This window comes from Barbus barbus (genome assembly GCF_936440315.1).
Source record: "Barbus barbus genome assembly, chromosome: 35".
NCBI classification, from domain to species: domain Eukaryota; kingdom Metazoa; phylum Chordata; class Actinopteri; order Cypriniformes; family Cyprinidae; genus Barbus; species Barbus barbus.
Window position 1 is genome coordinate 9,023,749 of NC_136763.1, and position 25,442 is coordinate 9,049,190.

Here is a 25,442-nt window from a genome sequence, read left to right on the forward strand (position 1 = left end):
ATGGACTGGCCAAGCATGTCTCCAGACCTAAACCCTATTGAGCATCTGTGGGGCATCCTCAAATGGAAGGTGGAGGAGCGCAAGGTCTCTAACATCCACCAGCTTCATGATGTCATCATGGAAGAGGACTCCAGTGGCAACCTGTGAAGCTCTGGTGAACTCCATGCCCAAGAGGGTTAAGGCAATGCTGGAAAATAATGGTGGCACACAAAATATTGACACTTTGGGCCCAATTTGGACATTTAGGGGTGTACTCACTTTTGTGGCCAGCGGTTTAGACATAGGCTGTGTGTTGAGTTATTTTGAGGGGACAGCAAATTTACACTGTTATACAAGCTGTACACTCACTACTTTACATTGTAGCAAAGTGTCATTTCTTCAGTGTTGTCACATGAAATGATATAATAAAATATTTACAAAAATGTGAGGGGTGAAAATATCTCTTGAAAATATCCCATAGATTCCATATGGGGTTCAGGTCAGACATGTTGGCTGGCCAATCAAGTACAGTAACATCATGGTCAGCAAACCACTTGGAAGTGATTTTGGCACTGTGGGCAGGTGCTAAAGTAAATTAATTAAAAGTAATTGAAAAGTTACACTACTTATTACATTTTAAGTAGGGTAACTTGTAGTCTGTAACCTATTACATTTCCAAAGTAACCTTCCCAACACTGGCTATCAAGAATAACTACCATGATTAACAATCTTTTACATAATTTATTTATCTTGGTAAATGTTAATTAATTTTCACTATTACAGAAAATTAGTGATTTAAAAAAATGCACGAGTAAGATTTGTGAAAATGTAAATGAACTTATCAGCCTGATCCAGAAGCAGAAAGACATATTTGTGAAGGCGTAAATCAATGAGCACAGAACATTCTGTTAAGGTGTACATTTATGTTCACTAATTTACACTCTCAGAAAAAAAGGTACCGCGGAGGTACAATTTTGTTCCTAGGGGAACAAAAAATATAATGGTACCTTTAAAGGTCCACAATAGGTACTTAGGGTACAATTTTGTTCCCAAAACGAGTTATAAAGGTACAACTTTTCAGATTCAGATGTGAAAGGTACATTTTTGTACCTTGGAATTATTTGAATTTTTATTTATATATTTATTTAAAGTTTAGACCCAATTAGAGTAGGCCTAACTGTGTTTTTGTTGTTTATTAATTTAATGTGTGTGAACTCATGATAACATCAAGACACTATATTAAATTACTTTAAAATACCTTCTCAAACCGTGTACGAAAGCCTACAACCACTTGTCTCCTACCTGTAAAATGAGACAGATATAATTAACAAACAATAATAATGAAATATTTTGAATAACTGTAAATGTTTTTTGTTGTAATGTTGTAATATTATAGTCTTTCGTCAGTTTTTATATGTTTTTTTTTTTTTTTTTACTTTAAAATTTTGACCTTTGCATTATTTTAAGACGCTGAATGAAATTTGGAATAGCCTAAGGACAGTGCGGAATGGCAACATTTATTTATTAAAACTTGCTTATGCAGACGTTATCGCTTTAAGAAAATTCCCCTTGCTTGGCTTGCTTGAGTCGTTCGTTCAGTTGAGGCCGGCGATTGAGTTTGCCAGCTGCTCTGACAGAATCTCCTACGGTTTTCAACGCTGAGTCTGTTTTGGAGAAAACATTTCTCAGGTAAATTCGGAATAATGTTATATAATCTTATTTTTACACGCGTGACTCAATGTTCAGTTGATTTTGTCTAACTTTGTGCTCCCTTGCTCTAAGCCCGCGAAAAGTGCTTTCGTCAGACTGGCCTGCGGGATGGAGCTGGCTAGGATGTCTACAGCACACTTAATAAAGGAGTTAATACAGTTTGGCATCGAAGTCACAAAAAATTCGAAGGTGAGTATTCTGTAACATTTTTAAAACGTTTTGAGTGTTTTCTTGAGGATTTTCTAGTGTAAAGTGACGTCCAATTGTCCGTGATCTTTTTATCGGCCTCTCATAAGTTACCTTGTTGCTTAAATAATGATAACTATGGCCGCCACTTAATATATTTGCAATATTAACAACTGTACAGTAATTAGTGATTAACGTTTTACATTTGCATACAATTTTTCCCGCCTTTGCTAGTATGACTAGCTACATTTTGTAATAGGCGCAGGAGTTGCCCAACGAACTCGTTATATGCGGCCATTTTGTGTTTAGACGGCAAAGCAAGTGATTAATTAAGTAAAAGGACAGCACCAAAATTAATATTTATTTGTTACAAACATGGGAGTAGATGTTTATGCGGGGAATATTTATCCATACTTTTAATAAAATATGAATTCTTCCCCCACATTTTTTTCCCAGGTAAGTTAGGTGTGTTCTCTTAGGTGTGTTCACTTCTCTTACTTTTTATGTTATAGACAATGATGTGGATGGAGAGACTGTTGACATTGGACTGACCGAGTCAATGATTTCATTCCTCTTTGAGGGATCATTTAAAAACAAGCAAAATTCCATCGATTTGTTCAGCAAATGAAGGAGACAGTGACATTAACTCTTGAACCTGTGCCTGTAGAATGCCAGTCATCAGCTGGAGCAAGGTAATTGCTGGTTAATAATGTTTAATTTGTTTCAGAGACCTATTCTAAAAGCAAATCTTAAAAATAACTAGGTAATTTCCCCATGCCTCCCTACATAGCCTATTACTTTACTGTACTACTACTAGTACTTAGTTTATCAATTTCTTGCATCTGTAACAATGTATTAGAGGCTCTGAAATTTCAGCCATTTTCTTTGTCAAAAATATCAAGAGAAAGTACTACTTGAGCAGATAAGATAACAGAAACTTTGACATTGAGGAAAAACAGTGCACAGACTCAGCCCAGTGTGCTCAGAATTTTTGGTGCATCACTATTTATGTTTACTGTATAATTATTTATTAGGTTACCACAGTGTATGAATTGACAACTAAGATGATCAAGTAAAGGGTAGGGCACACATTTTAAATAAAACTTGTTTGGTAAAAATCTGACGTTAGTGATGTTGTCGTTTGTTTTATTAATTTGTCTTTTCAGTACTGAAACTGGTACTTTACAGTATTTGTACTATTTTATGTATACCTGCAACATTGCGATATCTGATTATTACTTCTCGTTTTGCCATAGTAAAATCAGCCCGACAACAGCTTTTCCTGCAGTTTTCGAAGTTCCGAAGTTTCCATTTGATGTTCAGGCCAAGTTGGACCAAAAAGAATGCCAACTAACATCATCAGAACGAATCAAAATTGTTATAACGTTGTATGAAAGCATGGTTCAGTACAAAATGTAAGTATTTCTCATTTTAATCGCTTACATTCAATTTTAACCATTTAATTCAGTTTACCCAAAAATGGAAATTCTGTCATCAATTACTCACCCTCATGTCATCCCAAACATGCAAATCCCTTCGTTCATCTTCGCAACACAAATTAAGATATTTTTAAAGGAATCTGAGAGCTCTCTGGCCCTCCATAGACAGCAAGGATATTACCACGATCAACGCACAGAAACGTAGCAAAGACATTGGTAAAATAGTGACATCAGGGGTTCAACTGTAATTTTACTAAGCTACGAGAATACTTTTAGTGTGCAAAGAAAACAACAACATAATATCCCCGAGTTACCTTCTTCTGCTATTTTGGAGAATACCCCAGAATGTAATTAGCGTTCTTTACGTTCAGTAGATAACACGCGCATGCTGAATGCAAACAACGCTGATTACGTTCTGGGGTATTCTCCAAAATGGCAGAATAAGGTAACTCAGGGAAATTATGTTGTTGTTTTCTTTGCACACTAAAAGTATTCTCGTAGCTTAGTAAAATTACAGTTGAACCCCTGATGTCACATGTACTATTTTAACAAACTCCTTGCTACGTTTCTATGCGTTGACCATGGTAATATCCTTGCTGTCTATGCAGGATCAGAGAGCTCTCAGATTTCATCAAAAATATCTTAATTTGTGTTCTGAAGATGAACAAAGGTTTTACAGGTTTGGAACAATGTGAGGGTGAGTAATTAATGACAGAATTTTCATTTTTTGGGTGAACTAACTCTTTGAACTGTATTTATTGTGGCCACATACAAATGGGTGAATAATAATTATCTTAGACTATGCATGTCAGTTTTCTCTACATCAGTTTAGTCATCTGCTGAGAAAATTTGACTGATATAGAATCTGTTTCTGTTTTGTGCTTTGTCATTTAGAGGGAACCATCTTCGCCATATCCAACTGTTCAAGTACAAGAGACCACTGACTGGAAAACTGTGTTTACAAGAAGAGTCACTGCAGTCATCAAAGTTGATGCGATCGAGATCTGCCGGGCGAGCGGTGTGGATGAAGGGGCTCTTGCAGCATTTTTTGCTTATTTCGTCTTCAATTTGACATATCCATCTCATTTGAAGAACACCCTGATGTTTCTTCAGCGGTATGTTTTGAAACTTACTGTGGATGGAGACAAGCCGCTTCCTACCCCAGTTACCAGACTAATAAACCTTTTACAGTAAGATCAGCAAAAATGCCCCACCTGTTCATTTGCCCTAAATGTTCTCGAAGAAACAGTGTTACAACAGACTACAACTACGATTACTGACCCTCTGCCTCTTCTTGATGAGGTTGAGGAAGAATGTACTACTGATGTTGCTTTTTCAGCACCCCCAAACATGAATGAGCTCTTGCAGCAATTTAAAGAGAACCTTTTTGCCTTCATGTTGAAATGCAGAGAAAAAAATCACTTGCCTCAGTCAGTACAGCAAGAAATTTTGGATGATGTTAATTTCCTGTTTAGTTTTTTCAAAGAGAACTATGATGAATTTCTTGCATATCACCTAGAAAAAATGGCTTTGATCTTGATACATTAGATAGATACATACAGTGTTGATGACAAGTTATTTATTACCATTAGATATTCTTGCTGAAGACAAACTGCTGTAAACTTCACAATGTGCAGTAGCATTTAAGGTATATATCAATGTTAAACAGGACTTTTTTTGTATTTGTCCAGTTGAATTTGTAATGATTGCCCAGTGGACAATTTCTTGTACACCTATTACATTTTTAAAAAGTTGTACTGTTTTAAATGGCTGTTTTATACTTAGTGTGTTTGTTAAATGGTCTGATGAGTTTTTAATTTTCATTGAGAGTTTTTTCTTGACACACCTGCTGTTATGAGATGTAATGAATTACTTCTTTTAAATAGAACATTTCTAAATAAAATTGTATTTGTTAGCCAATGTATCTATTGTTTTTTTTGTTTGGTTTTTTTGCATGCATGCATGAACAAGGCCACCAAAAGAATGAAGATGGTTGGGACAGTAACCTGAGGATGCTTTTAATAAGGTACACTTTTTTGCCTTCATTGCAGTGCGTACAAATGTTCCTTGAGGTACAAAATTGCCCCTTAAATGGTACAAAGCTAGAAGGTACAATGTTGTACCTCTGACTAGAGGTACAAAATTGTACCCTTCAGGGTACCACCCCAGTGACGGCCACTTGTACCTTAAAAGGTACAGTTTTGTACCTTTCTTTCTGAGAGTGTACCTTCCCTGTTGAGTATTAGTTCATAGAGCATTTAACCAACTTTAATATGTACAGTTTAATATTACACATTTTTTAATGCAGATATCAGAGTAAAAAATGTCAGACTATGTTGATATGTGTAGTTCATTATATTTTGCATATTTTATATGAAAGACCTATAGGTTTGGATTTTTTGTTAACTGCATTTATTACTGCAAAATAAAATGCTGTCAACTTGCGTGAATGTACGCTGTAGTTCTGGTGTGAAGGGCCCCTCAAGAGGTAAAGCCTAGGGCCCCTTACAGCCTTATTGTGGCTCTGTATGTATTAATTCTTCAACACAGTATCATTCTGCTTATGTCAGTCTTAAAAAAGTTGTGGTTGCCACAGGACTTTCACAGAAAAGACAGTATGGAAAGTGGATAAAGAACCTATGAGTAAGAAAGATCTTACAGTACCATTTGTTTTTAATTGTTGTACAAGCAATTAACATCAGATAATAAAATCAGCAGAGTAATGTTACTTAGAACAAACTCAAGTATCTCTGTATATATGAGCAATATATGAGCAGCGATATGGCTGTATATCGACACAGCTGTGATTCGGCGGCCAAGTGCATACTCTTCCAAGAGCAATCGTGCAATTCACACCAAACTTTGTCTACAGGATGCCAAGACATTGACAATGCTAATTTGTGAAATTTTTTTGGATATCTTGAACAGTGTTGCCATGGCGATTAATTATAGTAACAGCAAAAAAATTAAATCTTATATCTTTATAAAGTACATTGTCCAAACTCCTCAAAACTTTTTACATACAGAAAATGCAAACATGCTTCATTTTCTTGAATTTCTTATGCTCTAGGGCCAGCAAATTGAAAACTATCAGACATTTCAACTGACAGATGAAGGATGTAATACTAAGGTTGTCCAATACTAAGGTAGAGTCATAGGAGAAGAAATCTTTTATGCCTTCTAGCCATCCACTAGAATGACAAACAAATACATAAAATCTGTTTAAATGTACTGTACTGTCAATATAGTTTTATACAATTATTTTATAAATGCTTATAGATCATTAAAATAATTTTTTAAATTATAGATCACTGCAAGTTTTATATATCCTTCCCTTTCTGTGAATGTATCCGTTTCACACTCTTGATATTCTAAAGTAGCACTTTCATTGCTGTAACTCAACAACCAGACTGCCAGAGGGTTAAACGCATGCACCCGCTGTGCACCGTTTTCCTGATGCTACTGGTGGTGAAGGTGCCGCCGGGGCCGTCGTTGCTGCTTGCAGCTATATTTTGGTATAGCTTGGTATGTGTCAATAGTTTTACTCTGGAGCAATCCCTGTTGGTATATCTGTAGCTAAATTCAATTTTAAATGTAATATGCAAAATGGCAATGCAATATGTAAAATGGTAATGTATTTCTGTAATTGAATTTACACCGTTTACACTCGGTTCCTGAGGAACTTTCTGCACGTCCCTGTTCAGGTGCCACGGAACACACGCTATTTTACGGATTAAAAATAAGAAAGTAATAAAATATAAGGTAAGGTAGTAAATAAGTGTAGAAAAGCACTGTCTGTTTGCTTTTGTGCATCAATCTGAGTGTAAATGGTGAGAGATGTTTAGGCAGGTGAAAAGCATTTGGTTAATGGTGAATATTGACCTATCGTGCATCCTGTTGCCGAGCCCCGCCTTGATGTAATGATTGACAGCTAGGGGGTGTGCACGGCTCAGAATGCATTTTCAAATCCACAATGACTTATATTCATCGCAGGGTATTTCATGAAAATGCTATTGAAATGTCATGTAAGTGTCAATGCATTTTAAAAAAATAAAAGACATTTAAATCACTATTTCGCTACACTTTTGCTGCACCTTTGGCTCAGAATTCATTTTGAAACTGTCATTGCATTTTGCTACAATTATCCTGCGGTCTCACGATGATGTCCTACCCCTAAATCTAAATGCATTTAGGAAAAACAGCATTTAAATGATCATTTTGCTAGTTTTTGTTTGGATATGTTAAACATATCTAATCAATTTGGGTAATACATTTTCATTTTGCAACTTATAAAGCTTTAAAAATGTTTTTAATTTGCATATTAAAACTAGTGTAAAAAATGGCAAATTTAAATTATATAATTTAATTTTCATTTTGCACTAAATGTTGTACATATGGAATGGGAAAATGTAACAAATACATTGCCATTTTGCATATTACAAATTCAAATTGAATTTAGCAACACATATGCTTCCATAGTATATTTTCCTTTTTTCAACAAAAAAAGAAAAAAAAGATGCTACTTTATAATATTTTAGGCCTATATAAAATAAATATATATACATACACACACACACACACACCTTTGTTTACAAATGAGACTCTTTGATGACTGAAAAATTTATATTAGTGGTCCATATACCGAAGTCTATATAATAAGTCTTATCAAATATTTATTTCATAAAGAGAATCTTTGATACAAACTGTATTCAAACTGTGTTTTTTTTTTTTAATGTTGGTTATACTGAGTCAAAGACAGGGTTTGAGAAGTTGATATTTTCTGGCTCCTCTTCCTCGTTGAAGTCTTCAGGACGAAGATCTGTTTCAAACATCCGCTGTAAAAGTCCATCCACAGTTCTGGATCCTGGAAAATAAAACAAAAGCAGTCCTTTTATTATTTACTAGTTTAATAATGCATTTGAAAAAATGAAATAAATTAAAATGGGGGTGGGGGGTTAATAAAATAAATTACTTCTTGAAGCAATCTTGAACATGAGGGAGGACTTCTGTTTGCCAGCTTCAGAAGGGCCCAGTTCATTGTCATTGCTTTCCATTGCATCTACAAGACCAGTGTCCACACCATCCCTGCCAAACAAAAAAGGCCTCCATTAAAACTCCAAATCAACAGCAAAATGATGCTAAGCTAAACAACTTGATAGGAGGTCCAAATGGCACATACTGTTGAATATTAAGCTCCAGCTCCTCTATTTTTTTCTCCAAAGAAGTTTGCAGGTCACTTTTGTCAATAGTGTATTCCACTAAGAATGCCTCCAAGATAAATGCTACAAAAATACTGAGGGGGAAAAAAATTAGGCTCACTACTCATCTTTCAAAGTAAACCACAATAATAATAATAATAATAATAATAATATTTTAATAGATAGTCCCTTCATTCTTACTTGATTATAATAATGACGACCACAATGTGAAAGACGACGAAGAAAATTCTGGCTGAAACGTGTGTGACTGCCGTGAAACCGCTGGTCAACAGTGAATTCAGTTAAGGGATAAGCAATGCATGATAATGATGTTATTAGAACTTTCAAAGACCTTAGTCTAGAGTTTCACAGCATTATCCTTGGAGCAGAAATGCATTTTGATCTGTATTTGTAAAGGATATCATGCCACTGATTGACCACAGTGAGTTCCAGCAAGACAATGAAGGAAGAGACCACATTGTTGAAGTTGTTCTTGCAGTAGTTGAGTTTAGCAAAAGTGGTTCCTTTGAGGAGAGGGTTTCCACAGTACTCTTGATCAGGGCTTGTAGAGTTAGGTTCAAAGAACTGAACTTTACTTTTAAATAATTCCATTCCAACCATGGCAAATATGTAATACACCACCTGTAGGGGACAGCAGTGGATTTCTACATACTGATACACATCAATGATTCGTCACAAACACCGGTAATATGCAGCATGATGGGTCTGCCTCCCTTCAAATTATTATGTCCCTGTCCCAGGATCATAGCAGGGTGGAACAATGGAACACTGTTGGCAGCTCAATCAGGTGCAGCCATACATCAAGCACTGCATCCAGCCCCTACTTTTTTAACACCCTATTATCGTACAAGGTGTCCTTCCACTGTCGGGCCAAAAGCGGGACTTTAGCTCCGCGTAGCCTATGTCATAAAAATATAATGTTTTTTGTTCGGGAGCTCCCTCTGGTACTCGGGTCATATATTTGATGGAAAAAAAAATATAGAAATGATCATTATTTCTAAATGTGATGTATACTGTGACTACAAATAAACAGAAACACTCGACCGAGTGAGTAGGGTGTGTCCTCTTTCTTTTGTGAAAACGTTTCATACCGCTTTATTTCTGTGTGACTAATTTTCAATCCATATAAATTAATTCATTATGATCAATGTATCGCTTATTATTGTAAAACATTGATGCTTTTGGATTTAAATCTCTAACAAAACATGCAAACAAACTGCCGCTTTTATCATGTTCGTTTTGTGATCGCGCTATTTCAAGTGACTTATTTCTTATTAGTTTTCAGATAACTTCTCTTTGTTGGTGAAATGATGGGGTTGCATGACGTTGTTCCTGAGAGGCGTGTAAAGGGCGGGTTTTAGTGAAGCGCAGAGAAGCTTCTGGCCCAACGGTGGAAACGCATTGTGATTTTGTGCTCGGTGCTAAAGGTCCGAAGCTATTAGCCCCGCCCGGCCCATTTAAAGCACTGGCCCGACAGTGGAAAAGCGGCTCTTGAGGCCCAGCATGGTACAATATAGGTAAAGCGCCAATGAGAGGATGGCTATTTTTGGTTTTCATACTTTCCCAGAGGGACACATTCATTCATTTAGAATTTTTATTTAAAGCAATAGCCTGTATAATACATGCAATATACAATACACACAATACCTTTCAAAAGTTTGGGGTTGGTAAGATTTAATTTTTTTTTAATGCTTTTGCTCATCAAGGCTGCATTTATTTGTTTAAAAATATAGTAAATATTGTGAAATAACTTGTATTGTACACAAAAGAAAGACAAGTCATACAAGTTTGGAACAACACGAGGGTCAGTAAATTATGACTAAATTATGAAAATATTTTCAATAATGTTCAAATACTCACCACTATGAGCTGGCCAAATGTAAGAATAGTTGGTCCAATTTTAATAAGAGTGTTGATGATGGCTCGGAATCTACAAAGGTTAGTTTTTTAGTTTAATGTCACGTGGCAGCATATATAAAAATCATTTGCAATAAAAAAAGCATTTGGCTGTAACTATCTGACCTCTTAATGGAATCCACCAAGCGGATGAGTCGGAGGACTCTCAAGATGAAAACGATGTCCAAGATCTGGCGACTTGTGTAACCTCCAGCTGCAAACAAAACAAGTTGGTCATTCAGTTGCAAAGATAAAGACAGTAAGATTTCTTAAAGGTATGCTTATATAACACCTAACAGCTTTGATATAAAATTGAGTAAATGCAAGACTGTATCCAAGTACACTGCATCAGTAGTACATACTTAATACTTCATAACTTTCCTAAGCACTTACAGTGTTTGAGTGCTGAGTTAATGATAGTGCCAAATAGTGCAGACACAATAATGATGGTATCAAACCTGTAAGAGATAGATTTAAATTAACTTGTTTTCCTGTGAGCTCACACAGATATAATGTGATCAAATTCAATGAGCCATACAAAAAGTCTCCTCACCAGTTCCAGAAATGATGTCGAGCAAAGAACGCCCGAGGCTCGGTAGCGTACAGTTTGAGAATGATCTCCAACATATAAAGAGCCAGAAAACCCCACTCGGCATTTGATACCACAGGGTTCTCCTCATCCAGACCAATGAATACAGCATTCACCAGGATAATCAGGTCATAGATATACACAAACATTCTGGAACAAACAACACAACAAACAGATGACCATATGGCAAGCACATGTACAAACATGTTAAACAGCATCAATAGGATGTCCAACAGGGTCACAAAAGGAAGTCATACAACTTTGATGTTCCAAAAAAAAAAAAAGTGAATGTCTCAGTATCAATGCAAGTTAGATATTTTGTGTCCATGTACCTGTGATGAACCATATAGCGAATGAATCTGCTGACTGAGGAATTATACATGGAGGGGAAACAGATTTGAATGGGGTGTGGCTGGGACTTCACTGTGATCACTTGAATACTCAGAAGATCAGCAAGCTGGACAAATGCAAACTTCCCTGCTCAGACAATGAAGATTGAGGGAAAAAAATTCAATAAAACAGCAGTCAAATATACTTTTTAAGTGACTATTTATTTTATTTGCTACCACCTCCATACTAGTACATCCCTGCATCTCCTTCAATTCTATTCTATTCCATTCTATCATCTATAGCACAACTGTACATTCAATCATTTATGTTTCAAATTGTTTTTCTTATTCAATTTTTTTTATATTTACAGGTGTATTTTTTTATTCTCATCTTATTTTTATTGTGTGTGTGTTGTTGTTGTCGTCTCGGTGAACTGGAAGCTTATGACACTAAAAGAAATTCCTTGTATGCACAAGCATACTTAAAAATAAAAGCTATTTCTGATTCTGATTCTGACTATTTTTGAAGCAAAGACAAATCAGTCTTACCTATGTGTCCTTTATTCTGATCATCTAAGACGCGCCAGAGCAATTCCCGGTAGGCAATACTGATATTCGGCTTGACAAGTTTAACCAGATGGTTCCATTTGGCCTGGGTCACTACAGGCTCTCCACCTTCACCCCGGGTCTCCTGAAGCAAAGAAAATGCCCGGCACATCTTAAATCTTCTGGCCTTCACTAGCTGCCGCACTTCCTCCTGAAAAACAGGAAAGAAATCAAGTAGAACTTCTAGAACTAGATTTTAGATTGATCAATAGTATTAAATGCAAACATTATTAGATCAATAACCTAAATAAATAATTTTTCAATATTAACATTAATTAGTTTTAATATTAAAAAAAGGTACATATTAATTCAAGATTAATTTATTTTAAAATAATTCCTTTAAAATGTGACCAAATACATGTGACTGAGAAAGTTGCATGCTGACTTGACAAAGATTTGAATACCTTAAGGTACTTTTTGTAGTTGTTGTAAACGACAGCAAGAAAGAAGGACATGAAGGTATATGTGTTGATAACAATGTATAGAATGAAGAAAACAGTGAAGAAAACATTGTAGTTGTATGCCGGCATCCTACAATGAAAACATAAAAATTATATTACAGAAGCATTTTCATAGCATGCTTTAAGCACACTGTGGGTTACTAAAAGTCTTTTATACTGCTGAATATACAATTGCATACTAATAAAAAAAATTCACCAAAGAGAATAAAGCCTAAGAGAGAGAGAGAGACAGAAAACCTACAATAGTTCAAGACTTACATGACATCAGGGCTATTAGCAGTGGTCACTAAAACATAAAGATCGAAAACAATATCCAAATAGTCAGTGAAATATGGAGAACCATCAATGGTAAGAAGGCCCCTAAGATAAAAGAAAAAGATAATAATAAACTTTTTTCAATGGACACAAATGAGATGACTGGAAAAGTCTAGAGGTATAAATGAATTATACTGTATTTCCGATTACCTTTTCCCAAACAATTTAAGAGCCATGAGAGAAAAGACCAACACGCTGAACATGAATAAGAAAAAAACATAGGAGATCTGAGGCAGTGCATTCCGAATACTCCTGAAGGCCCTCCGCAGCTACAGACACAAAAGGGAGGGGAAAGGAATGGGTCTGGAGGACATTTGTGCCATATGGACATACACTACCAAGTTTGGAATGGGTAATATTTTATAAATGACCCGAAACACTTGAACAATAGTGTGTTTTCTCCAACTTTAAGCTTTATTTCATGGCAAAATGACCTGAATAGACATTTTCAAAGCATAAAAAAAGAATGAATTATTGAATTGGTAAGCTAATTAAACAATGCAGGAACTACTATACATTTATTTATTTGATTTTGTGCTTTGTGGTTTTCTTACTTGTCTTCCTTCTGTAACATTGACTAACAGAAGTGGTCTTAAGACCCTCGACCATCGGATGGCAAAGTAGCCTGTTGCTTTCAGAGCCCCGTATATAGTCAAATCTATGAAAGAGAGCTGTGAGATGGGAAGAGTAAAAAAAGATCATGAAACAAAAAATACAGTGACATTCAAAATCTCCCAAAATGTCTAGGAATGCAAGCTAGATTCACGACACACGTAAACCCTCTTCCTGACTTCACTAAATGTCTACTCATAGTCAGTGAACGCCACATTTCCTGGTGATCCTGCAGAACTGCTGAGAATGACAAACCCCGGGCTAAAGTTCATTTCACAACATTGTTGCGACTACACTTCATTCTCAGCAGTTTCTCATGTTTGTACAGACAGAACACTTTAGGTGAATTCACTGGTATTCTATTATATCAATTATATATTATGATATCAACCAGATAAAACTGATTATGTATCTGTAAATAAAATGAAAATTTCATATTTACAGTCCAAAAACTGTTATTTTAAGATTAGAGGCCTACCATTACAATGACTATGATGCAGATATTTTTAGGATCCTTCCAGAATTTATCCCTGGGAATGACTTTGGCATAGTGTACCATCCGCACAGTGAACGCAGAGAGACATATGATCTCAATTGTAGAAGTCACCTAGAGAACATTCATGCACACACACACACACACACACACAACAATGTTATAGAATTTTACTATATAACTGAATTAAGATTTTAACCTAAGGTTACTTTATCAGAGTCTAGCTGCCAAATGGTTTGGCTGTGAATGTCTGGGCTAACCACAATTAGCTGGGCTACAAATAAATAAATGTGGATAATGACAGAAAAACATCATTTAAAGCTCCAGACATTCTTCCATAGAAAGTGACTACTTTTAAATGACCATGAATCTCCATGAAATATCCCATTGGGTCATATGGGGAGTTGGCATGGAACACAGGATGTCATAAAGGCAATAAACTATGTTTTATGTTGCTGGTCAAATAGTTTTCCATTTCACATAATCATATAGGCACTCTAACATGATACAAACTTTTCATTTCAGTATACAGAGGTTCATGCATAACACGTTTTATAGTTAAACAGATAGAAACAATGAGCATCTAATAAACTTTCAACCACACATTCACAAAACTACACAAAGGTCTGCAACGAATTACACATTGGATAAATGATTAAACCACTGCTTGGCTGACCAAATTTCAAATGCAAGTTTAAAATGTTTGTCACTCATACCCATATAGGAAGTGGCACAACAGCGGGATCCTCAAAGAGAGCCAGAACAAGATTTATGATGATGAACACATATACCAGCATCTGCATGAACCAGTGATTGTACAACAGGTAGAGCCTGTGGAATATTTGACAGATTTTATAATACAAAATCTAATAATAGTCAAAGTCATATAAATGATTGCTGGAAAGTCATCTCTTACCTCACGGCCTGTGGCGAAGTATCAAAAAAGATGTTCCTGTTATACTGGGCATCTGACACATATACTGTGCCAAGGTTGAGTTTCTAAAACCACATCAGCAAACATCAGCGACCAAGAAGAGAGAATAAAAACCAGTTTGATAGGTCATTATAGTCGATTACATATTTTATTTATCCATCTTTTCTAATTCATTTTAAATGATTCTGTGGAGTGACAAATGGATTTATATAAGTGCAAATATTCCATGTAATCTCTCAATTAATAAGATGTAATAAACTTCTGCGTAAATAACAATTAATAAATTAAATAATTAGCAAAAGGCTGTGTATAACTGGATTAAATGGAGTGGCATACCATTCGACATAAATTTACCAAAACTATTACGTGCTATAACCTCCCTTTCAAACTGCAGCCATCACTCAAAAATGGGACTAATATGCACGTTTAAGCTAACAGTTTGGGCCATGCATAATTATAATTGTATGGCAACAGACAAACATAATGCATGTCTCTACAAATGATAAACAATTAACAGGTAAAGAACTTCTGAAACGTTTGCATAAGGCACATTTTTTTAAATATAATTTTCAGTGCTTTTTTTTTTTGACAAGCAAGACACCAGATGTTTCTCTGATTACATAAAATGATCCAGATTTAAAAGGATCTCGATCCATGCTGCGGTTAATTCAATAGACTTTCCATCCCAATTAATAAACCAACCAATCCAAACTTAATATCAGATTCCCATCTATGGACCTGAACGTGTTTTTAAACCCGCTTACATTTAATTGGATGCAACATACCTCTGTCATCTCATCTGAATCGTTACTGGAAACATTGTTTCCTCCATTGGTTAAACCTTCATCCTTTGGTAAAGCATGGCCCTTTGGTTTCTCGGTCTCTGACATTTTTCTCCGTCCCTCAACTTTTCCCTGTCCTTACGCAGCTGATACAGATCCAGTTCGCAGGAAATCCCGTCTTGAAAAAAGTTCATCTTGCAAACGAAGCGAATTTACTCATCCTAGCATGGCGAAGGTCTCGCTATTCAAAATTCATGATCCACGCCTTCGCATTTTGAACATTACCGAGCAACGTCAGCATGGCCAAATTAATATTTAACAGAAAAGCCATCTCACCAATCAAATTGAGGATGGTCTCATTAATATTAAGAAGCACCGCCTTCCATTGATTAGATGCCTTACTTCGATTGGGTGAACGTTCTTTCTAATTAATATTCATAAGATGAGGCCTCGTCATAGTAGGATTTTCTTGGTTTTTATCCCGCATATCCAAACTGCGGAAACGTGTGTCATTTGGCTTTAACCTCCACAAATAAACAATTACGGGGCGAATAATATATTTGTCAAGAATGCATATAAGAATTTATGCATAACAGTTTGCACAGCTATGGTTTTTTGACCGGTCATGTGACTGAATCCAGGAGAGGATCCACACACAGGCTGTTTTATAGGGACGTCGGGAAGAAAACACCCCAACGACTGTGTTGTGATTAACCCATTGTTCCCTTATGTTTACACTGTAATTTACGCTGAGATCTCAACACTACAGGAACACCATAACATCAACTAATTTATGTTTTTCAGTATACAATTACCTTTATAAAATAAAGTGATTGGCAGACAGACACAAAAAGAGGCCAACGAGTGTAAAACTTAATATTTATTTGATCAAAAGTTATGTCTATAAACGCCAAAGATTGAAAGATCAATTCAAGTCTATGCAAACAATTTCTTTTTTTCAAAAAATGTAAACAAATCAATATCTGGGCACAAACATGTTTAGTGCTCATGATGAATAGAATGAAAAATCATATAAAGTTAAGTGCATGTGAACCAAGCACTTTTTTTTTAGTTATGATTGATATAGTCATTTTCATAACCCTATTAATTCACTTCTGATGTAAAAATCCATTTTTATGCACTGTAGACAAATGTTTGTAACAACATTGCTTTAAAAGACAAGCAGCATTCTACTGTAGGCGTCAACATGTCAAACAAAGTTAGCAGGAAACAATTTAAAAACTTGATTAAAAATTTTATTTTGGCAAACATTCAGGCATGATTCCTTTAAACATAATTGTATTTCAGCCACGAATCATGATATGATTTTATTGCTGGTGTGGTATATAAAATAAACCAAGAAATTCACAAATGAAAGATGATTATGTTTCCAGCAGATGCAAATAACAACAACATTTCAATCTCAAATATATAAAATTGTAAAGACTGCAAAATTTAAAAATCCCATTCTTTAGTCAAGATAGAAATGTGTTTAAAAATATACCACATTCTTAAAGCATCTGTGTCTAGAACTGCAGCACAAGGTGTCACACATAAAACTTCTCTAGGTTATAATTTTGTTATTTATATCTAAATTAATTTATTTCCTTTCCATGAATTAGTGTATGTGAGTAGAAACTTTTTGGGCCCTAATCTAAGTGTTATGTTGAACTCCTACATGAGTATGTGTTCAAACAGTGTTTCATAACTTTTATGAGCTGTTCCATGAGAACAAACTGAAATGTCAAATTAATCTTGGTGGAACGGGGTTCGTCCTGATGGAGGAGTAAGCACCGATATGCTTGATGAGATTAGGTTCAACGCTGTGTGCTTTCTCACCTGTCCTCGATCTGGCTATCTTGTACAGCACCATGTCTTTTGCATTTCCCTGAGCGCAGACGGCCTGGTCCAGGTATTCGGCGGCTCGAATGGAGGCGTTACCTGGATAGAGCATAGCAGGGGTGCAGCATTCAGTGGCAGGACACACAGCGTACAGCTGAGGCGAAAGCCGTCTGACCTCTAGGAGATAATGCCTCCCTGCTAGCTCAGCCATGGCCATTACGTAGAGAGCCAGAAAGAGAAAATGAGGCGGTGAGAAGGTAAAAGAAAGAGGTGTACAGTGAGATAACAAAAGGAGGAGCATCGTAGCCCCAAACAGGCCGAGACCTATCCATTCTAGAATGCGATAAGGCTCTGGATTCCAGTATCTCTGCAGACGTTCTGGATGGTAGAGCTTTATGTATAAAGCATTAAGTGCAAATCTCCGTGAGAGTAAGTTTTTAATGGACGGAAAAAAATCAGTCAATGGAAGTGCGTCATCCTCCAGGACAACAACGTTTTTCGGCCTCATCATGTCCCATCCTTTGCGCAGGCAAAAAACATAATCTCTTTTCTCCTTCTCGAAGATGTTGGCCACGTCTCTGCTCTGCCACCTTTCACCAAGAGAACGTCTAACAACCAAAAACTGCTTCTCCAGAAGCAAAGCATCCTCATTTAAAGTGGGACTGCTTTCGACGTCACAGAGCATGACCTCAGCACATGGTTTATCACCACACGCATTGAGGAGCGATTTGAGCTGCTGTGCCACTTGTAGCAGGTAGTGATAGTCCCTCCCCTCTGTTCTTCTGGCTGTCACTACAGTGACCAGGAGATCTGGTTTCTTGGCAGTCGTTTCCAACGGGTCCTTCAGGCTTTTCGTAGAGGCTGCTGCTTCCCAGAAACGCAGGGCCTCCTGGCCTCTGTCGTAGCTTTCTTGTAGTGCTGCATCACTTAGTGAATCAAGATAAACAGTCTTTAAAAAATAATATGAGTAAAGTAGACGATGACAGCATATAGGCAGTATCACTCCAAAGGTCAAAACACACAAAAGCAGCCCTTGAGCTACTGGGCTTGACCAACGAAAGTGTTTGCTTGTACAAGTCCTGCATCGAGGCATCTGTGTTTGTTTAAACTGAGATCACAATTCTGTACTTCTGTGGCAGTTCAAACAGTGCTGAGGTGATGGATATGTTGCACAGGTGGAGGGACAGGGGAACCAGATTCGAGCTGCTGTGTCGTGTCACAGTCGTGTCATATAGAAGCTTATGAATTTAGAGAGACTTCTCAAGATAATCCCATGTGTATCTGTAGACAAGAGTGATATACAGAGTCATGCTCTCATTCTTCTGGTAAAATAACACATTAAATATTACTAAAACATTCTATATATATATATATATATATATATATATATATATATATATATATATATAAATAAAATAAAAAATTTTAAATGCCCCTTTCACTACAAAAAGCTCGTGGAAAGTATGAAAAACGATATGAAGGAGCTTATTGCATAAAGAAAACAAACCCGGAAGAAATATAAGTGAAATAATACTGAATTCAACAAAGCATTATTGTTTTATGAAAACTATTTCAGAATTCCTACCAGAATGTGGATGTTGAGAAGAAACCGCACATCACACTTCATGACCTCTTCACCCAAATCTTCTTCTTCTTCTTCTAATGATGCTTCATGGCGGATGGCAAACCAACTTTTGGTGCATTTACCGCCACCAACGGGACTGGAGTGTGATAATAATAATAATAAAAAATTTAATTAGTAAATTATAATTCTAAATTCTCCTTATTAGTCCTATTACTTTAATATATTTTATAATAGCACTATATATTTTACCTTGTTCTGCATGCTTTTTCAAACACCTATATTTCTTATTTAATGAGTTTAAACCTGTCTTTTTCATATTTTTTTTACAGTTTATTAAAACATTCCCTATAGTGACCTGTTTCATGTTTTCCTATATTTGATTTAAACTAGAATGCTCTATTCTGATGTTCCAAACATCACGTTTCTGTATTACACATGGACCAAATGCGCATTAAATTCAAGGGGAAGCAATGTTAAGCGTTTCTTACCCGGTAAAGCATCCAGGGAGACGCACTCTTAAAGCGGAATCAGTGATTGAGCTCTCATTGAACGAATTTTAGGACGTTTTTGTCTCTAAAATAGCTTTATCGAGAGCTCAAAAACCACTGTGATTTGTGCATCATAGCCAGCGCTAAGTAAAGTAACAGAAACCACGTGATAAAGACATCAAGTGACATAATTACAAGATCAGACACTAGATGACAGTGTGGAGTTAAAGACGGCAAAATGAAATGTGTATAAAACAGATTGTCGGTATTTTTGGTAGACCTGACCAGAAGGTTGGAGGAAGGTAAACTGTACACTGTGCAGTAATTAAAGGGGAACAAACAAGTTGTGTCGTTGATTGTCTTGTAAATCAGCAGACCATCAAATGCAGGCTAAATTTCAGTCATAAGGAATTTCTCTTATTTTTTTAAAATGTTTTCATTTGTCTTAACATCATCACAGTGAATGGGATCGAGCTTTAACATTAAGCATCTAAATAAGCACTAAAAGAAAAGTTTGACACTTCTGATATGATCTGTATTTTTACATAATCCCCCGGTTTCACAAACAAGGTTTAGGGCTAATCCTAAACTAATATGTAAATCTGAGCTGTTTCAATTTACAGAAACTTGCACTGACTGATCTTAAAATATGTCAGTGCCTTTGTTTTGTCTCAAGATACACATCAGTATTGTTTTTTCAAAGGCATGTTCATAAAAAGTACTTAAATGTCCTAATTGAGCTATTGCCTAATCCTGGTTTAACTTAAACCCTGTCTGTGAAACCAGGCCATACCCTCCTGGGACCCAATCATGCACATACAGTCATATACTCTGAAGAGGACATTATATTTTAGCAAATTTCTTGTCATGGTTTTAAGTCTGGATGTCCTGTAAAGAGCACATTCAGGGCTTTTTGGCTGATGATACACGGGGCAACTTTTTGAGCAATGTTGCTTGGGCACTTTCCCACTGAGAATGGGTAACAAATTTCTATCTGGATACTTGGTTGTGGGCCCACCTGGTGCTCACCTGGTTGCTCGTTGATGGTAACATTAACCAAAGTTGCCCAGCAACATTGCTCAAAAAGTTGTCCTGTGTATCATCAGCCTCAGTGACACCAAATGTTTGGAAGTTTCACCATGACCCCTCCTTCTTGGTCTTTAAAAATGGCTGATATGAATTGAGTGATCAAATTTAAAACCCTTATGCAAATGTGATTATATATTTGTTTATTGTCATGTAAATCAGAATGTTTGTAGTATATGAATATCTCAGGACAGTGGGTTTTCAAAGCAGAATATGACTTTCTGTTGTGAGACATGCATCAGTGTCCACTGATGAGGACACCAGGACATACTTCACTATTTAGAATATAATGGCATTTTAGGATATAATGACTACAAAAATAAATTATATAGCCTATTAATATTTCTATGAAAAATAAGATTTTAATGAAAATGTTGCTAAGCGATTACTCTCATTATTATACTTATTTTTTCATTACATGTTGCCCAAAGAACACATTAATATGCAAATTAGAGACAATTGATAGATACATTGATTATAATAGCAACACCCATTTGGGCCATGTTTACATACATACTGTGTAAAGTAAAATAGTACATCAAATCATTCTCTAATATCTTTCACATGGTTGACAGTCTATGAAACTAAATTCTGAGTCACGCTCTGACATGCACCATGGTCACATGTGTTCTAGTTAAGCACAATTAAATCTAACCCACCCGTGTAACCAGTCTGATTTCTCATCACCTGTACTGTTTGGGAAAATGTAAAAGAACATTTTCCATTATGTTTCATTTTGCTTATAGTCTTACAAAATGCCACAAGATGCATGGTCACATTAATATTGAAAATTAGGAAGAAGGTTTTTATTTTTTATTTTTATCTACTGTTTTAAACTTGTCTTCTGCTCAGTTTCTTTTCTCCATATTTAGCATTTACATACAGTATATTTATCAAAAATGTTTCCTTGAATAGAGAAATCCTTTTAGGATTAGAATATAAGATGTTGGTGTATACAGTAGGCTATGTTGTTCTATCATAAAACAGTAAAGTAAGTTGCCATGGCCGTTTTAAAGAAACAACCAATAACACTGTGAAAAATGAATGAGCATCGGACACTATAATGATTTGTAAACAAGTGTTGACATTGTCACACAAAGTCTAGCAAGTAAATAAAAGAGCAGCCCTCAGGAGCGAGTACACAGGGTGGGACTTCATGGAATACATCAAGATGAACAGGTCTGTCCAGCACTCTGTCAGCCTCTTTAATAAAGCACATCCTCTGTACTTCTGCACATTCATTCTACCTGTGCAGAGAGGACACTCAGGTGTGCACATATGTCATCCAATACAGGACAAATGGGCTACCTGCCCCGTGGAGGGGCAATATTCTGCACCATACCCGACATCTTCTACCTTCCAGAGCTTGTGAGTTGATTTTAATTAATTGATTACTTTATTGATGTTATGTTTTCATTAAAATCACCTTAAAACATTAAGAAACAAAAAACTCTTATGCAGGTTATTTATTGGAAGTTCAAATACTGGTCTGTTAAAGATACAGTATTTGTAAATTAATCTAAGTGGTACCTAAGATTATATAATATTTATGAATTTATAATCCAAAGATTATATTGTTAAATCCATCCTACTTAAAGGGATTTGATTAAGTAAATACATACTGTATTGTATGTATATATATATAAGTACACACATTTTCAGAAGTTTTCAACAGGAAAATATCACTGGTAATTGTCAGAAAATGTATTTTTTTTGTTCTACTTTATTTTAATGTCATTGTTTTCTCTTATATCCAATATTTCAGGAAGAGTTTGATTTGTAAATATGATTATAGGGGAACAAGAGTTCTGTAGTATTTTTTTATTCAATTGGATATACATTTTCCTGTACTGCAAGCTCTGTAACTCCAGAAATAAAGAGGGATTCTTTACTTTCTTTAATTTTGCTCATTTCTCAGGTCTTTGGCGGTCTGGTATTGAGCCTGGTGGCATCTACGAAGCTCTTTCCTAACAACCCACAGGCATATGTTATCACTGTGGCAATTTTCTGCTTTGTCATGACATTCCTCTGGTTGCTAATCTTTGCCTGTGGGTCTCATCAAAACAGAAACGCTTGGGCTAGTGCGGTGAGTTCATAATCTCTCTCTTTATCTATTCATTATTCACTTTCTCTTTGTACTTCAACTGCTTTTCTTTCTCTCCTCATGAAGACACAACACATTTTCTTATATATCTTAATTTTCTCTCTGCAGGACGTAGCATACCATGGATTTGCAGCACTCCTCTATCTCAGTGCTTCTGTGCTTCTAGCTTACATAACCATTATTTTGGAGGCAGGATCTGACAAAGACGGCATACTTATTTACAAACTGGACATAGCAGCCGTGGTAAGTCCCTATAGCTAGTCTATAAAGCGCTGTAGATTATTAAACATGTCTTTATAGGCAACCTAAATGTGATTCATGTGGTAGCAAATTAAATAATTGTTTTATTAACAAATTTAATTAAATCTACATGACTACAATAGATTACCCCAACAAAGCTCATTTTAAACTAACAGCTGCACATTTTACTTGTTGAAGTGACTATTTATGTCTCTTTGATTTCAGGTGTTTTCCTTTTTCACCACTTTACTGTATGTTATCCACACAGTGTTCTCAGCCATCAGATGGAAATCCTTCTAAAACATCTGCCCTCAACCTGAATTACATATCTGACATCACATATAATTGTTGAAATACATCTTTAAGCAATGTTATGACGTTTACTCAAACACATGGTATTTAGCATTTAGTGCATCAATAATAATTAATGTGGCCGACTTTCCAGTCTCTTCATGTTCTCCTATAAATGATATTTTTAACATCAACTTTTGCAAACATTTATTTTGTAAATTATTCTTTCCTCAGGTGTAAATTATTGTAATTATATCTTATCTAATAAAGGAAAGATAAACAATCTGTGGAGTATCATTTCTTGGTGTGGCACTGGATACATAAATGTCCCTAGAGCTTCATTATAAACCAGCAAATCAGCTATTATTTTGAATACAAGGATGGTAAGATCTTCAGGAACGAATTACCTGCTTTTACAACGTTCTGCGTAAATGTAAAACTAAACTAAAACTAGATCTTATAAACACATTTTATAAAAAAATAAAATAAAAAAAACTTGTCACCTTAGAGGTGTAGTGGCTGGATGCTTTCAGAGTGGTCTTTATCATGATGATATTAATTTCATGCACTTGGATTAGTATTAAGTTTGTTTTCATGTTTGTTGTAGTCTGTTTCTTTTGGTGTGTCTTTCTGTCATTTAAAGCATGTGAGATAATGTGTCTGTTTTTGGCTTTTAACTGACTTGCTTTTCTAGATCTGGTTTAGAATGACGTATGGGTTAGGGTAGAGCACACACAGCAGAGTGTGAGTTCACACATGTCTGGGACAGGGAACAATGAGGTGTGCTGTAAGGTGATGTCAGGGAACTGTATCAAATATTTAATTCATGAGTGCTGGACAGATGGGGAATGACTCCAAGAATCCAGATGCATTATAAGATGATTACTTCTATGTTTATGGAGGCCCCAAAAGCCAAACCTAAAAATGTATGAATGCTATTGCGTTACATAAGAAAAATTTAAGTGCCATCTGTGTTAACAAAGCACAAGTGTACAAATAAACTTTTTGTTTGTTTGTTTTAAATATTAAGCTTATATTTTATACATTTTAAGTGGCTTAAAGGGCTATTTCACACACACACACACACACACACACACACACACACACAAAGAAATTTCACCCTCATGTTGTTCCAACCAAACCCATGCGACTTTTATTTGTCTGAAAGATTCAGCTAATGTTTACATTCACTGTATGAAAAGAAAGAAAGAAAGAAAAGAAATATGATTTTGTAACAACGTTAGTAAAAATATATATGAATATATGTTTCTTGTTGACTTTGAAACATGTTCTTGCATTGGAAACCACATTTTATTATTATTATAATAATAATAATAATATTTTGGGATATTTAACTGATCTTTTGGTCCTTAAATTTATGAATTATTTTTTTTCTTTTGCTTTAATAATACTACTACTACTAAAATAAGTATTTACATGAACAACACCACAGTTCACTATTCACAAAACAATAGCCACTAGAGTGTGCTGTGCATAACTGTCTATTACAGCCACAACCAAGAATATAAGCCTTTCTGAGAGAGACTTTTTCTCTCCTTCCATCTCTTTACCTTCTTGGCCACTGCATCCATAGCTCTTCCTATGGTGTTTGTGGAATGATGAAGAGCTTACTAAATTGATGCTTTCAGTTCTTATACAGTGATGCTGACACCACACTGCACAAGAGCATATATATGGCTGAGAAAGCAGGTGTGAGTGTCCCTGTAATCCCATTGATACCTTAGGGGCTGATCCTCAGTAACCCAGCCCTTGACGTTTAATCAGACATGTGGACATTTTCTGGCTAGTACACAGTGGGAATATTTTAATATGAAGAACATTGTTCATTACATTGTACAGATCATCAACGCTCTAGTAAATAATTTAGTCTTGATTTTCATAATGACTAAAGTTAAATGGTTAAAGTGAATTTAAGTATTTTTTTGCAGGTATGCTGGACTTCTAAATTTACATTCCCTGCTATTGGTTGAAGTATTAATCTGCGTCATAGATGTTATGAGAGAACTCAATTTTGAGCTCTTTTTAGAGGAGTGGTTCTCTTGGGCTGACGTGTATTCAGACAAAGGAAATCAAGAGGTAGAAAACTGCCTCTGACTCACCTCAGTATTAGTACAAGAAGCGCATGTGTTTTCCAGCCTAAAGGGGGCCCTTCTATTTCTTCAAGAATCATTTCTGCTTTATTATAAAAACATAATAACCTACAGCGGTAGTGAATGCCTTTTTAATTATATCTTT

General features: G+C 35.7%; 3 protein-coding genes and 1 long non-coding RNA gene across 4 annotated transcripts; 2 read left to right on the plus strand and 2 right to left on the minus strand.

Moving 5' to 3' along the window:
- The first annotated feature begins 1,563 nt into the window (after positions 1 to 1,563).
- LOC306855370 lies at positions 1,564 to 5,236 on the plus strand. Its single transcript, XR_013782933.1, has 4 exons — positions 1,564 to 1,878; positions 2,388 to 2,567; positions 3,132 to 3,290; positions 4,209 to 5,236. It is a non-coding gene; the product is annotated as an uncharacterized lncRNA (long non-coding RNA).
- Positions 5,237 to 7,921: 2,685 nt separating this feature from the next.
- Positions 7,922 to 15,855, minus strand: LOC306855050 (two pore calcium channel protein 1-like). The gene is made up of 19 exons (XM_079393461.1): positions 15,554 to 15,855; positions 14,751 to 14,833; positions 14,551 to 14,665; positions 13,820 to 13,948; positions 13,284 to 13,400; positions 12,880 to 12,998; positions 12,673 to 12,774; positions 12,358 to 12,484; positions 11,897 to 12,104; positions 11,351 to 11,495; positions 10,983 to 11,168; positions 10,823 to 10,887; positions 10,556 to 10,643; positions 10,394 to 10,463; positions 8,935 to 9,154; positions 8,714 to 8,804; positions 8,494 to 8,607; positions 8,287 to 8,399; positions 7,922 to 8,178 (listed from the first exon to the last, which is right to left on the minus strand). The coding sequence occupies exons 1-19, from the start codon at positions 15,656 to 15,658 to the stop codon at positions 8,054 to 8,056; spliced, it is 2,322 nt and encodes a 773-aa protein (XP_079249587.1). The 5' UTR covers positions 15,659 to 15,855; the 3' UTR covers positions 7,922 to 8,053.
- Positions 15,856 to 16,412: 557 nt separating this feature from the next.
- On the minus strand, positions 16,413 to 19,614 carry LOC306855095 (post-GPI attachment to proteins factor 4-like). Its single transcript, XM_079393547.1, has 3 exons — positions 19,466 to 19,614; positions 18,978 to 19,113; positions 16,413 to 18,673 (listed from the first exon to the last, which is right to left on the minus strand). Exon 3 carries the CDS (start codon positions 18,483 to 18,485, stop codon positions 17,295 to 17,297), a length of 1,191 nt encoding a protein of 396 aa, XP_079249673.1. The 5' UTR covers positions 18,486 to 18,673; positions 18,978 to 19,113; positions 19,466 to 19,614; the 3' UTR covers positions 16,413 to 17,294.
- Positions 19,615 to 21,690: 2,076 nt separating this feature from the next.
- On the plus strand, positions 21,691 to 24,206 carry LOC306854988 (myelin and lymphocyte protein-like). The gene is made up of 4 exons (XM_079393357.1): positions 21,691 to 21,919; positions 22,470 to 22,637; positions 22,764 to 22,898; positions 23,121 to 24,206. Exons 1-4 carry the CDS (start codon positions 21,830 to 21,832, stop codon positions 23,193 to 23,195), a joined length of 468 nt encoding a protein of 155 aa, XP_079249483.1. The 5' UTR covers positions 21,691 to 21,829; the 3' UTR covers positions 23,196 to 24,206.
- The last annotated feature ends 1,236 nt before the right edge of the window (positions 24,207 to 25,442 follow it).